A 14,468-nucleotide genomic window follows, 5' to 3' on the forward strand; every position below is an offset into this window, starting at 1 on the left:
TATCAAGACTTCAAGTTATTTAATTATCTATTTTCAAGGAATCCATTGTTTGGAATAATGATTTAAATACTGATTTACACATTACAGTAATTTTCTTTCTTTTGAAATGATTCAAGTTCGACTTAAATGATAGATTCCTTTTAGAATTATCAACTTCTTTACAACAATTTAACTATACATACATATGTCAATTATGAAACATGAGTTGAAGGTTGACAAGGTGTTGGGGTGCTAGGAATTGGGGTTTTGATTAATAATGCATCGATGGTTTACACATCTTAAAAATCTTTCTTCATTTGATATTTCCACTTTGTCTAGTAATAATAATCATGACAATAAGTACGGTCCATTCAAATTACCTGAAAACAACAGGGATTGAAATTAATTTTCAAGTACGTGTTTTTGCCACAACACAGTTGGACTTGAGAGAGACTTACAAACTGGGGTCTGTGACCGAGAGGCAAGAAAACCCTGAGGTGAAGTTGAAACCAAAGGTGTGCTGTGGCTGACCTTTCCAAGGCCTGCCCCAATTGGATCAAGATGGTTTGAGAGAGGGAGGCTGAGTTGATCAATACCGGTGTGAGGCTATTAAATAGATCCAGCGCTGATAGATTTGTGTGGAGTGTTGGCGTTTGGAACGATATAGCTGTATGTGAACGAGACACTGATGATGTGTTGGAGTTAAGATGAGGCTTGTCGGTGTTCTGTTAGTTCTGTTTGCGTGGCGTGGTGGCATGATCGAATGTGAAGAGAGGGATGTGGAGAAGCGATTTTATTCTTTCCACGTTCCCGGTACACCCAGTGTGAAAATCAACTGGGTGTACCGGGTCTTTGGGCAACCGGGTTAGGTTTGAACACGGCTAATGAAAAAAGTCAATAATCCATTACCGTTGGAAATCATCACCAAAATCTTAAAAGAATTTGTAAATCAATTGGAAACCAAAAAACCATTAGCTGAACCCACTGCAACTGAACCATACCTCACAGAATCATCATGTACAAAATTAATTAAATTAAGGTTAATATCTAAGAATTGGTCTAAAGCTATTATACCATTTTATTTTCACGCAATCTTTATAGGTAGTTCAAAACGTGTAAAATTGATTCTAAAGAATTGGAATGGAGGTTTATACAAACCAGAATTTTCTTGTCCTGTTAAAAGATTGGTAATTCAAAAAGTTTGTAATACCAAAGAAGAAGCTGTTAAAATAGCAAAAGTTCATGGTAAGTTGGAATTCTCATTTGATTTGGATTTTTACCTATTTTGTGTTTTTGGGATTTACTAAAATTGAAGTTTCTTTTCTACATTTTTTAGGTCAAGGACAACCAACTCCAACTACACTGGATGAAGTAGCCACATTAATTAATTTGATCGGAACAAATATCAAAACTTTAAGAATTACTTTTATAGATTATAAGACGATTTCTCCTAGCTTGATTAAATCAATTGGAAATCTCAAAAAATTAAAATCCATAGAGATTTTGTTCATGAATGGTAAATTGAATAATCAAAATTATGATCCTAATGCATTATCAAGTTTACTCGGAGTCTTACCAGCAAAACTTGAACATTTACATCTTTATCATTATCCACGAACCATTTAGATTTAAAACCTGGTCCATTATCAAATTTATGTTACTTTTATTATTCAGTCATTTTTGATTATCTCTATCACAGATAATTCACTTTAAAAGTCAACATTTGTTGAAGAATTTGTATATATATATATTCACTATCACTTCATGATTAGGAACTTGATTATAAGCTAAATGGACCAATCAGATAAATTGTCCATCTCACTTCACAAACATCATTCAAACCACACCTTTTCAACTATTTTTGTATGATATCTAGCCAATCTAAGTTTCTTGAATAAACAAAACAACAATGAAAATGTTAAAAAGTAATCTCCAAAGTCAGTGCAAGAGTGCCAATTAAATTTAAGTCTAATGCTAAGGGCAAACATCTCTTTTGAAATTTTGGTTGAAGTGTACCTAAATGAGGTAATTTTGGTGATGAAACCCAACTAGATTCAAGTCATATTGGAAGATAGTTTGATTCAAAGAACTTCTGCAATAAATTTATATACAACACTTTCAAAAGATCTGTCTCCAGCTCATCAAGATTTGTTAGACATTAAGTTAGTTAAAGTCCAACAACTTGGTAAAGTTGGGCACAGAAAATCACATTTTTTTTACAAATCATACAAAATAAACACTGTCTCTAAGGGCGCATTCACTTAAGGAATTTCTGACCAGAAATCACATTCTGTAAATTTTTTAATGCAAAAATGTAACATGCCCCACCAAATAGACATTTTAAATTTTGCAGAATGTGATTTCTCACCAGAAATTGCTTAAGTGAACGCGCCCTAAGTAAATTTTGAACAAAGGGAATCTCATGATATCTTTTCTGATACAAGAATTATCTTTAAGGATGGGTTAATTACATGTTTATTTCAATATCTTGATATCATAAATACCATCAGGGTAAAATAACAAAGGTCAAGTCAATCAATATCCAATCCTCATGTGATTCAATATATTCACCCTCATGCTTTTCTCGAGTTATCTTTATCATCCCTCACATCCTACCTCTTATTATTGTTTGAATTACATTGTTATTTGTTTAAGTTTGTTCCTTATTTTATATCCTGATTTTATTCTTTGTTTCCTTTGTTATCTTTTCATCTTGTATCCTTTCACTCTGTGTTTTAATGTTTTTATTGACCACTGTTTTTTCCAAGCTTTTCTTGAGGCTTTTTCATATTCTATCTTTGCATTTGCTACTACTTTATCTTCTTCCTCATAGATACTGTTCTTATTCTGTCTTCATTCAATCATTTATTTATTATCTTGAGTTCCAGTTACTTTATTCCTATGGTTTACCGCTGTCCGTGTTGAGGCTTAGAATATGCTGGCCTTTGCTTTCTTTTGCCACACCTACATTGCGTTCTTTCCTGTTGTTACATAAGACGTACCACACCAAATTGTTTTTCAACGTGAAAGGAAGCACATGCAAAGTACCGGATCGTAGCTTTTAATTTTGTCGATTTTACAAGCAGACTACGCGTGGAAAAATCGTAAGATGTGCAAGATTTGGGATGGTCTTTGGAAAAAGAATGCAGCGCTGAAGAAACAACTGCCTTTTTAAGCTATCCGGTCCCGGTGACTCGTGAGTTTTGGTTCGGGTCAGCTTTGGTTTGCCAATTGGAATTCTCGATCATAATTTCGATCGCTGACGGTGACCTCATTCAACTCGAACTCGCCTGACCTATACTTCACCGCATTCGAATCGAAATTGGATCACCATCCATCTCAGCTGATGACAGAAAATCGTATTGGCATCAATCAAGTTGGAGTTGCAAGATTCGCCGAGTTTTCGACCATTGGTTTGCCGGATCTCATTTCATCCAATAGTTATGATGTCTATATGAGACTGAAGATATATTTACTCTGATTTTATGAGAGCCAAAACAGATTGGGTTCAAGATGCATTTCTCGAAAGACGTAAACGAAAATCGGAATCTGAATGGACTGGTCAATCTTCAACTTTATCCTCATGGTTTTCAAAATTATACGAAGCTGCTCAAACTTGGCTTGTACTTGCTCTAGTCGGTTAGCTAAATCTCATTTAAACTTGAAAACACAAGATTTCGTATCGGCTCACCTACGATTTCGGTTCATTTGTGTTTCTTCAGGTGCTGCAATCGGTCTTAATGCTGCCTTAATCTCAATTATCACAGCTTGGTTATCAGATTTAAAAATGGGATATTGTCGTCAAGGATGGTGGTTAAATCAAAAGTTTTGTTGTTGGGAAATCGAAGCCAATCCGAATTTACAAACCAATTTATTAAATCCAACTTCGAATTATACATTAGGTAGTGCAAGTGGTATAGTAGGCTTAGGTGCAACAGAAGAAGGATGTCAAGATTGGATCACTTGGACTAGTTTTTTACCAATTCGTTATTTAGCTTATGTATTTTATAGTATCACGTTTGCTTATTTTGCTGCTAAATTAGTCGTCGCTTTTTCTTCTTCTGCTGCTGGTTCTGGTATTTCTGAAATCAAATGTATCTTATCTGGTTTTAATAAATCAGGTTATTTAAGTTTTGTTACCTTGGGTATTAAAAGTATTGCTTTACCTTTGGCTATTGCTAGTGGTCTTAGTGTAGGAAAGGAAGGTCCAAGTGTACATGTAGCTGCTAGTATTGGTAGTGTTATTGGTGGAACATTTAAAAAGATTGATCGGAATAGTCATAAGATGCGAGAGGTGGTAACAGCTGCTAGTGCGGCTGGAGTTGCTGTGGCTTTTGGTAGTCCAGTGGGTGGTGTCTTATTTGCATTTGAGGTACGCTATCAACTTATTTTATTCTTTTTAAAGTTGGATTTTTAGCAACACGATACTGATCTCCATCTGATCCAGGAAATGACGGTCAACTTTCCTATCAAGACAATGTGGAAAAGTTTCTTCTGTGCACTGGTGGCTACCGTAACATTATCTGTGCCTTACAATTTCTCTTGAGGATTATCAGTCAAAGACTTCAGCTGATAAATAATCTCTTTGGTACACAGGCCATGAACCCATTTCGTACAGGAAAGTTAGTACTCTTTCAAGTATCATATGATCGAGATTGGCATTTTTTCGAAATCGGTTTTTTTATCTTAATCGGACTCTTCGGAGGACTTTATGGAGCATTTGTGATTAAATATAATTTACAAGTAGCTACTTTTCGAAAACAACATCTCGGTAATTCTGCCATTTCAGAAGTCGTCATCTTAGCTGGTATAACCGCTTTGATTGGTTATTTTAATAAGTTTTTAAGGATCGATATGACTGAAAGTTTAGATATCTTGTTTAGAGAATGTGAAGGTGGCGGTGATTATGATGGACTTTGTCAGTGAGTCTTTTTTCTTCTTTTGGATTTCAATCTTCTAGCTTCGTTTGATTAACTTGGTTGTTTCGGTAGATCTTGGGCTCAGTGGCAAATGGTCAATTCTCTCTTACTAGCTACTGTTATACGGACATGCTTGGTAGTGCTTTCTTATGGCTGTAGAGTACCAGCGGGTATATTTGTTCCTTCGATGGCTGTAGGTGCCACATTTGGTCGTATGGTTGGGATTCTTGTCAAGGCATTGTACATGTAAGAAAAGGTTTCATCTTTGAATATCAATGACTTCGACTAACCAGAATATTTTTATTTCATGAATCAGGTCGGTTCCTCATTGGGCAATCTTTGCTGCTTGCGATCCCGAAAAACCTTGTATCACTCCTGGCACTTATGCTCTACTAGGTGCAGCAGCAGCTTTGGGAGGTATTATGAGGATCACAGTGACAGTAGTTGTGATCATGTTTGAACTGACTGGGGCGTTAACTTATATCTTACCTACAATGGCAAGTTGTGACTACCTTTTTATCCTCAAATCGAATTATGAATCGTTTCTGACACCTACACAATCTGGTTAGATAGTCTTAATGGTAACCAAATCAGTTTCAGATCAACTTGTAAAAGGTCATGGAGGAATTGCCGATCAAATGATTCGATTAAATGGATTTCCATGTTTAGAAAAAGAAGATCATGTATATGGTACTGCAGTAGGCAATATAATGACAGGAAAATCACATGGGGTAAGGATCATAAATGTAGTAGAATCTCCTGTAGATTTGATTGTAGAACGTGGGGTTACGAATCCGAGTCGATCGGTGGAATTTCATTCTGATGAAAGTTTAGATCAAGTGGTTGCTTTACCTAGTGATTTACCTCTTCGTGATTTAAGAGATACACTTAGATCTGAACGTTGGGGACCTCAACAGATCTCGGGATGGCCTATTGTAAAAGGACGTGGCGATTTACGGATTGTGGGTTATGTAGCATCTGATGCGTTATTTGAAGCTGTAGGTAAGTAATACTGGGAAATCTTTCATAACTCCTTGTGAAGCTTTGATCTTTAGACTTTGAGATAAAGTTGAACTGACTTGACTTGATGTGGGAATTTTAAAGAACGAAGTCATGCATCTTCTTTTGGACCAGACTGTTTAGTAACTTTATGTAGAAACTCAACACTTGATAATCGAACTGATTTAACTGAGATTCGAACTAGAGAAAGGCTTGATTTAACTTATTTAGTTAACCCTTCACCTTTAAGAGTCAGCCCAAAACAACCATTAGAAATGGTGATGAGTCTTTTTAAAAAAATGGGGTTTGTGATTTCTTTTAATGATCTTTGGTTATGTTCTTTTCTGATAGTGTTTTGATGGTTGATTGTTTAGACCTAAAACTATTTTAATTGAATCTGGTGGTAATTTAGTTGGATTGGTTACATTAAAAGATGTTTTAAGATTCGAATATGAATCACAACATTCACATTTCAATCATAGTTCTGGTTTTGATAATCGAAATGAAGGATTAGAAGAAGTTTTAAATGATACTAAAAGTTTAGTTTGGGACGTTTTTAATGGGATTACTAGATGGGTTAAAGGATGAAACTTAAAGGAGACAGGATGGCTCATGAAATTCAAAAATGAAAGGGGTTTTAGATTTTGATTATTGTAGGATTCTTTACTTGTGGTGTTTTTTGATTTGATGGATTTTGAATTGATTTATTTAGATTGGGTTTCATTTTTTTGATTTTGATCAATCAACCTTTTTTTTTTCTTTCTGGAGTTTATTTTGTTGTATGTTAAAAATGCCAAAGTTGAAGAAATATATAGGAATCAAACAGAAAAATGATCCAGTTGTTGAATAGGTTTAAAGAAAAAGAATAAAAGGTGTGATTGAATAGGTATGTTGTTTTGGATATAAGTTTGTATAAGAGATCAGAGGATTGAAAAAAAAGAAGTTTGAAGATTTGTGCATCCTTTTTACATAGGTGTGCTGCCAAGCTTTCAGTTACATCATTTTAAGAAAACTTTCGACTATTTAGTTTGTTTAGATGTTTTTTCCATGAAGGTTTTTTTATCAAGGTATACTTCTATTTTTTGAATCCAAATCTAAATCTTCATTGACTCTGTTATCTTATCAGTACTGCTAGTAATGAATCATCAAAGTGCAAGGATTTAAAAAATTCATCAAAGTTCTTTTAACTTGAACAAAAAAAGAATGAATTCAAGATTGTTCAAGAGTTTTTTTTGTTGCTTTTGTCAACAATTTGACTACCTATTTAATCCAGATTCCAAAACATTTTGTGATTACACTTCCTTACACAAGTACTAAAATTTCCCCTAGAGTTGTTTGTGTTTATCTAGTTAGTATCACATTTACATTCAATTTAAAATTTCCTAATGTCTTGTATGAATTCAGCATTGACCTGTTGTCAGAGGATGAGCTACTATGAAAGCATCAAGAATTCCGAAAACCTGTGGTTAAGAAAACTCCTTGAACTCTTCCTCATCTTCATTTTTCTGTGTCTAAGACAAATCCTACTCACAATGACAGATTATTGTTAGAAATTATATGCGTTGGATTTGGAGGTTGACATTGTCTTTGCAAATTAACTGTACCAGATTCTAAGAAATAATTTCATTTAAGGAAGATGATCCTTTGTACCAGTGCATACTTCTTTTTGATGATCTCACTGTAAAAGATTTTTATCTTCTTCCTTTAATGATCCAAAGTGTAAGAAAGGTTTCACTGGTTCTTCATTGATGGGTCAAAATTTCATGAATTCTTCTGCTTCTATGGTTAAAATTATGTTTATCTTATCTTGACTTTAAACATTTCTGTTTCTTCAATCATTTAAAATTTCAAAGTATATTTCTCCTTGACGGCCATGGTTCTTTGACATGTTTCCGCAATTTATTTGGAAGGAGTTTGCAGGCCACTGTCTATGCTCAGGTGTTTCTACCTTATAAACTCAGTCTGGTAGATGTCACTATGGATTTCATTCAATCCGCTGGTCCTTGGAGTTCTGAAGCTTTTTGTATCTACATCGTTGCTCATGTTGGCCTTGAGGTTTTCTGAATCACCAAGTTTCAACAAAGCCACATGATTGGTCATTTGTTGTTGCAAATTGGTTCAAATGTTACTTTTTCTTAAAATTAACAGGTTTCTAATTCTTTCCTTTTTTCTCATTCAATTTATATCAAACATGGAATAAAAAGATTTGGTTTAGGTGCGCTTTTTCAGATCTATTGGTACAAGTTATCTGGAAACAACACTGAATCTTTTTTGTTCTGTTTGTTATTTTAATACTCTTGTTCTTCAGCACTCTTAAGTCTATATACTCTTTTAATAGGTGGGTTAACTTGAAGGGTTTTTTGTTCTGGATTTGATCCCTTTGAGGATATTTGGTCTAGAACTTTGGAGCTTAACTAGTTTTTTTTGCAAGTACTATGTTTGACAATTTCCAATTCTTGAAAGAAAGACCAGCTGAATATACATATTTTCATGAGTATTTTTTTGATCAGAAATTCTTTTTGGAAGCGTAATAAGTTTTCACATTTTTTTCTCATCTTCATTACCATTTTATACGGTGTGTTCAAAGTCATCTTAGCTTAACACAAGCCCTCCCGATGTGGCCGCGCAGAGAGGGCTTGTGTTAAGCTAAAATCAATGTCGTCTCAATTGTTGATGATTCTTTTTATTTCTGAATGAATGATGATATGGTGATATTGAGTTCAGAAATTGAAAGTATTTTAAAGGGTCTGTGTTGATTGATTGAATATTCTCAGAGTTGTCAAATGAAAGAGCCGTGTGGTGTAAATGGATGATTGATTTATTCACACACACCCTCTTAAATTCAAATTGAAATTGAGCTTTAAGGTTAAGTAGACTTAACTAAGTTTAAGTGTAGTACTATGTAGCTCAGTAAAGTGAAACTATCAATCCTTCCTTCATGAATTCTTTGATTACCTTCTTTCCTTTCCTTTTCGTTCTGCTTCTTCAGCTTCATCATCAATTCAAAACTATCTAAACGATTCAATCTACGTCTAATGGCTCTCTTTGGAGTCAAGAGACGTAAAGATGGAAATGAGAAATCGACTGGTTCTAGTCCACCTCATAAAGAAATACCAAATCAACCACACCACAATCGATTCGATTCAACTTCAAATCAACATTCTCATCATCCAATCTCTCATGATCTCAACAGACCTCATCCTCCAATCTCTTCTCAACAAGCTCTCTCTAATTCTTTCTCAGCTCCTCGTTCTAACTTTACTCCTCCTACCAATCATCAAAATCATCAAATCAATCCCATTCAGCAAATCAATCCTAATCAGCAAATCAATCCTAACCAGCAACCCATCCAACAACCTATTCAACAACCTATCCAACAAGCTCAAGCTCAAGCTCAAAAATCATCTACACCTCAACCATCCACTGTCATCTATCCTTGGTCTCATCGTCGATTAGGTCTTTTACCACCTGCTCCTTTTCCCGGTGATCCTTCTCCTGTCAATGGTTCAAGTCAACTTCGAGCTTCTGCACCTCCTTTTCCGAGATATGGTCACTCTGTCAATGCAATGGGAACTCCTACCGGTTCTGGTGATCTATACATCTTTGCTGGTCTCGTCAAGGATCAAGTCAAGAATGATCTTTATGTCTTGAATATTGCCAGTCCTCCTTCGTCGGTTGGATCAAATGCTCCTGTTCAACTTCATAATCAAGTCTTACCTGTCGGTTTAGTAGAAACTAGGGGTGAAGTTCCATTACCAAGAGTGGGTCATGCTTCGGTTGGAGTGGGTAATGTACTCATCGTTTGGGGTGGTGATACTAAAACATCTGAAGAAGAAATTCAAGATGATGGATTATATTTACTTAATCTATCAACACGTGAATGGACTCGAGTGAAGATCTCTGGTGATTGTCCTGAAGGTCGTTATGGTCATTCTGCTGCAATCATTGGTAGTAAATTTTATATCTTTGGTGGTCAAACTGATCAAGGTGGTTTTATGAATGATTTGTGGAGTTTCGATTTACATAAACGTATGTCGCGTCTCGACATCATCTCTTACACTCTCTTATACCTTTCTTTTCAAAAGACACAGTCACTCATTACCTCATCGAGATCATTTGTCTCGTATCCTTCAAATCCTCTTCGATCCTCTCATCCTCTCAGTCAAGTCAGGTGCCCCACAGTGGCAGTGTATTGAAAGTGCTCCAAATGAAGTCGCACCTACCCGTCGTACCGGTCACACTGTAGTCACTCATGGTGAATCAATCTTTGTCTTTGGTGGAACCGATGGTCAATATCATTATAATGATACTTGGAAGTTTGATACTACCACTGGTCAATGGAAGGAACTTGATTGTATTGGATACATTCCCCTTCCTAGGGAAGGTCACTCTGCTACTTTAGTGGATGATGTGATGTATGTGCTTGGTGGACGTGGTGTGGATGGAAAAGATTTGGACGATTTGGCTGCTTTTAAAATCTCAAGTTAGTATCTGATTGGCTTTTGGATTTTTGCTCAATCTCACTGATCACTTTTTTTTCCTTTTTTCCAGATCAACGATGGTATATGTTTCAAAACATGGGTCCTGCTCCAGCTGGTCGCTCTGGTCATACAATGGCGTCTTGGCAAGGCAAGGTTTATGTACTCGGAGGGGAGTCTTATACTTCTGCTAGACCGGATGACCCGTCTATCGTTCATGTCCTCGACACCGGTAAGATCAAGTATCCTCCGGACCCAGCTACTGTTGCTCGACAGCAATTGCAAGCCTCCAGCCGAAAGACATCCAATCCGAATCTTCATAGCCCACCCCCTGGCTCTATAGGTCCCAGAGGCAACGCATCTAATGTCATCCAACAAGGCTCCCAAGGTCCGAGGGCCTATGCTTCGCCCGCATCACCCGAAAACGCAAACACTACGGATTCGATCAGCAATCGGGGTAACAAACGGGCTACCACAGGTGCCACCTCTAATCCTCCCTCTCGACCTCGCCGTGAGGATGACCCTCCTTTGAATGCTACAGCTGTGATGAATAGAAGGACGATTGGTTCATCAAACACATCTCCCTCGCGAACGATGTCACCTTCTCACAGTGTGAATGCATCACAACAAGGACATGTATCTGTCACCGGTAACGAGAACTCGTCTCGTAGATCGATCTCGCCAATCGTTTCACATAGCAAGAATCCTAGTCTAGATCAATCAGTTCGTACTTCGCCTGTTCACAAACCGCCAAGGCCCCCACCTCCGACCTCTACACAAAACGTCGCGAATCCTCTTCAGTCTAATTCTACGTCATCGTCTCCTGTTCATCAACGCATGTCATCTGAAGTAGCTCGCAAATTGAACAATGCAAGTCCCCCGGTAGGTGGGATGAGAAATGCTGAGAGGGGATCCAATCCACCCCATCAATTCTCTAGCCTTGGTTCTCAGATGGAAGAAGATCATCATCGTCTTCAAAAGAAAAACATGTGGATGAAAGCTGCTCTTGCTACAGCAGTCAAACAAGGTTTTATGCTTCCATCCAGTGAGGATGATGATCCTGATGAGCTTGCAGATAGAAACTGGTTAAATAGCTTTCAATCACCTAGTCCCGAAGGGAATGATAAAGCCAAAGATTGGCAGCGGTTGGTTGAAGCTTTGATCCAGCTTAAGCGGGAGTTAGCAAAGGCCAAGGTTTGTTGATGTTTATTATCTTTGACTCCATCACTCTAATTGATTCTTGATTCGTTCATCTTCCAGGGTCAAATGGTCGATCAAGCCAAATCGTTGGACGATCGTGTTTCAGAAGCTGGCAAAACGAAATCGGCTGCTCTACAAGAAGCATCATTTTATCGAGTGAAACTAGCAGCTTATGAATCAGGATCAGTGTCAGATGTCAACAAGATTGAACGAGAAAGAATCTCCGATTTGGAATCTAAATTATCAGAGATCATAATTTGTAAATCTGGACTAGAACGACAACTCGTTCAATTGAATCATGAGCTTGAACAAGAACGACATTTACGAGAGATGTTAGAAGAGAACACATCTAAGACGAATGAACGATCTAATCATCTCGAGGCATTACATTCACGTACGACATTGGATTATGAAGAATTGTTGAACAAGACACGTGGTCTTGATCTACATGCATCAGAACATATTGAAAGGTATACCGTCTTGGAATCATCTCATCAAAGTACTCTTAGCGATCTAGAAAGTTATCGTCATAAACTTCAAGTTAGTGAATCCTCGAATGAGAAATATTTAATTGCACTTGAACAGCTGCAAGACACTTTGAATGCGACCCATGGACGTGTAGAAGAAGTCGAACAGTTTTGGGAACAAACTAAAGAAGAATTAGATGTACAGAAATCAACAGCTATGGAATTGAGTCGAGAACTTGAAAGTCGATTAGATGAGATTTCAACCTCCACTTCAAAAATACAAGAATTAGAACAAATTCTGATGAGTGTTAAAGAAGAGAATCTTACGTTGAAGAAATTGAATCAAACTGGTTTAGCAGACTTGATTTTGATTAGTAAATCTAAACTTGAAGAAAGTCGAGGGATGAAATCAGATGGATCAGAAGATCAATTGAATGAAGAAAGATCTAAAGGATTGAAATTGTTACATGATCAATCGAAGAATAAATTAGAGAGTGTTTTGATGGAATTAACGGAAGTGAAGACGAGAAACATGATCTTGGATCGAGAATTAGTAAAGAGTCAATCTGAGATGAGTAGGATGAATGTCAAATTTTCACAATTGATAAATGATTCGAACAGGATGAAATCTCAAATGAAATTAAAAGAGATGGATCTGAAAGAAAAGGTTAGGTTAACTGAAGTAGCTGAAGTGAAAGCATCTTTAATGAAGAATATGATGGCCGATAATGGATTATTAGGAGGAGCAGATGAAGAGATTGGAACGCGATTTTTTGATCCTAATCATCTTAATGGAGCTAGTAGTAGTGGTATGAGTATGTTGGGATCCAATGAAATGATTGGAGCTGAACACATCACCAAACGAGTTAAAGAACTTGAACAACGATTAGAACAACGAAACCAATTACATAAACAATTAGAATCTAAACAAGAAGAAACTCAAAAAGAGATGAACCAGTTGGAAGAAAAGTATTTAGATGCACATCGAAAACATGAAGCTGCAGCTGATGAGATTGCATCTTTAGTTCAAGAAGTTCAAAGGTTAAGATCAGGTGGAGCTACTTCTGTTTCATTGACTTCGGCTGAAGGAGGAACTGGACCAGGAGGAGGATCAGGAACACAACAAGGAAAAGTAGAAGAAGAATTACAAGTGCTTCAAGAAAGACATCGAACTTTGGAACAAACTCATATTAAAGCAGTTCAATATGTTAAAGGAACGGAAAAGATGTTGAGAAGGATGAAAGATGAATTATCAAAGTATAAAGAAAAGACTGAGAATTTAGAAAGTGAATTGAGTGAGTTTAGGAAATCATCGAATGGAGGATCAGGAGGAGGAGGAGAATTAAAGAATCAATTGATTGAATTAACATCACAACTTGAAAGGTTAAGAGTTTCATCTAAACAATCGAATTTGGAAAACGAATCGTTACAGAAGAAGATGAGTTTATTACAAATCGAATATGAAAGAGATATGAAATCGTATGAAGAAAGTTCAAGAAGACGATTAGAAGAACTTCAAGAAGATTGTAATTCTATGGAAAAGAAGAATGAACAACTTGAAGATCGATTGAATGAGTTTATTAAAGAGAATACGAGTTTGAAAGATATCATTAGTCAGAAACAGAACCAAAAGCAGAAAAAGAAGGGAGATGGTGATGGTGATGGAAAGAATGAAGGAGAAGAAGGGTTGGGTGGTTTGGAACATGCTTTGAAGCAGATTGATTGGCTTAAACAAGAAAATGTAGAATTACAAGGGAAATGTAGAGACGCAGAAGCAAAGGTAAGTTTTCCATTATATTTTTAAAAACAATCGAAAATTCGAAACTGATGATTTTTGATTTTTACCAACAAAAACACAGATCTCATTATTATTAGATCATATGGAAAATCATTCAAATGGATCAGAAGATCAATTAGATGGAATCGGAAATCCAAGTAATGGATTAGGTATCGGATTAAGAGATCTTCAAGCCAGTACGGATTCTAGATTCGATTGGGATTTACATAGAAGATCGAATGGGATCGAATCGATTGGATCTGATTATAGTGCTGGGTATGTTGGAGATGAAGGAGTTGATGAAGTTGATAAGAACCTTCGAAGCAATATTGGTGCGGGTACGGGGAAAGTTGCTGGTACTGGTCAGAGTCATGCGTGAACTTTTAGAGGGCTTGGGAGGTTATGATGTTGTGGGTTTGGTATATGTAGGATGGATCAAAGAGTTTATAGAGAATTGTAATGGAAAAGAACAAATTAAATTAAATTACAATCACAATCGGAAGGTTTTTCTCTTTTTTTTTCTGTCTTTTTGAGGAAGAGTGGGATGGTTTTGGTTGGTTAAATGGGTTTTTTCTGTTGTATAATGAATGACATCATGCTTAATTTTTTTTGTTATATATAAAATGATTATATTTAACGAAATTTGATT

The 14,468-nt window shown here is 36.3% G+C and overlaps 3 protein-coding genes across 3 annotated transcripts; all 3 read left to right on the forward strand.

Moving 5' to 3' along the window:
• Positions 1 to 329: 329 nt before the first annotated feature.
• On the forward strand, positions 330 to 1,605 carry MELLADRAFT_104621 (uncharacterized protein; the record flags this gene model as incomplete). The annotated part of the gene is made up of 2 exons (XM_007407698.1): positions 330 to 396; positions 1,316 to 1,605. 2 exons carry the CDS (start codon positions 330 to 332, stop codon positions 1,603 to 1,605), a joined length of 357 nt encoding a protein of 118 aa, XP_007407760.1.
• A 1,847-nt stretch (positions 1,606 to 3,452) lies between these two features.
• Positions 3,453 to 6,485, forward strand: MELLADRAFT_34739 (uncharacterized protein; the record flags this gene model as incomplete). Its single annotated transcript, XM_007407699.1, has 11 exons — positions 3,453 to 3,618; positions 3,702 to 3,812; positions 3,903 to 4,351; positions 4,427 to 4,504; positions 4,576 to 4,901; positions 4,971 to 5,144; positions 5,215 to 5,399; positions 5,472 to 5,683; positions 5,816 to 5,900; positions 6,003 to 6,201; positions 6,272 to 6,485. Coding segments are annotated over 11 exons (2,199 nt in total), but the record flags the coding sequence as incomplete, so codon positions are not given.
• Positions 6,486 to 8,932: 2,447 nt separating this feature from the next.
• Positions 8,933 to 14,466, forward strand: MELLADRAFT_115883 (uncharacterized protein; the record flags this gene model as incomplete). Its single annotated transcript, XM_007407700.1, has 5 exons — positions 8,933 to 9,926; positions 10,060 to 10,380; positions 10,449 to 11,569; positions 11,636 to 13,822; positions 13,902 to 14,466. 5 exons carry the CDS (start codon positions 8,933 to 8,935, stop codon positions 14,196 to 14,198), a joined length of 4,920 nt encoding a protein of 1,639 aa, XP_007407762.1.
• Positions 14,467 to 14,468: the final 2 nt, after the last annotated feature.

Source organism: Melampsora larici-populina (genome assembly GCF_000204055.1).
Source record: "Melampsora larici-populina 98AG31 unplaced genomic scaffold MELLAscaffold_10, whole genome shotgun sequence".
NCBI lineage: Eukaryota > Fungi > Basidiomycota > Pucciniomycetes > Pucciniales > Melampsoraceae > Melampsora > Melampsora laricis-populina.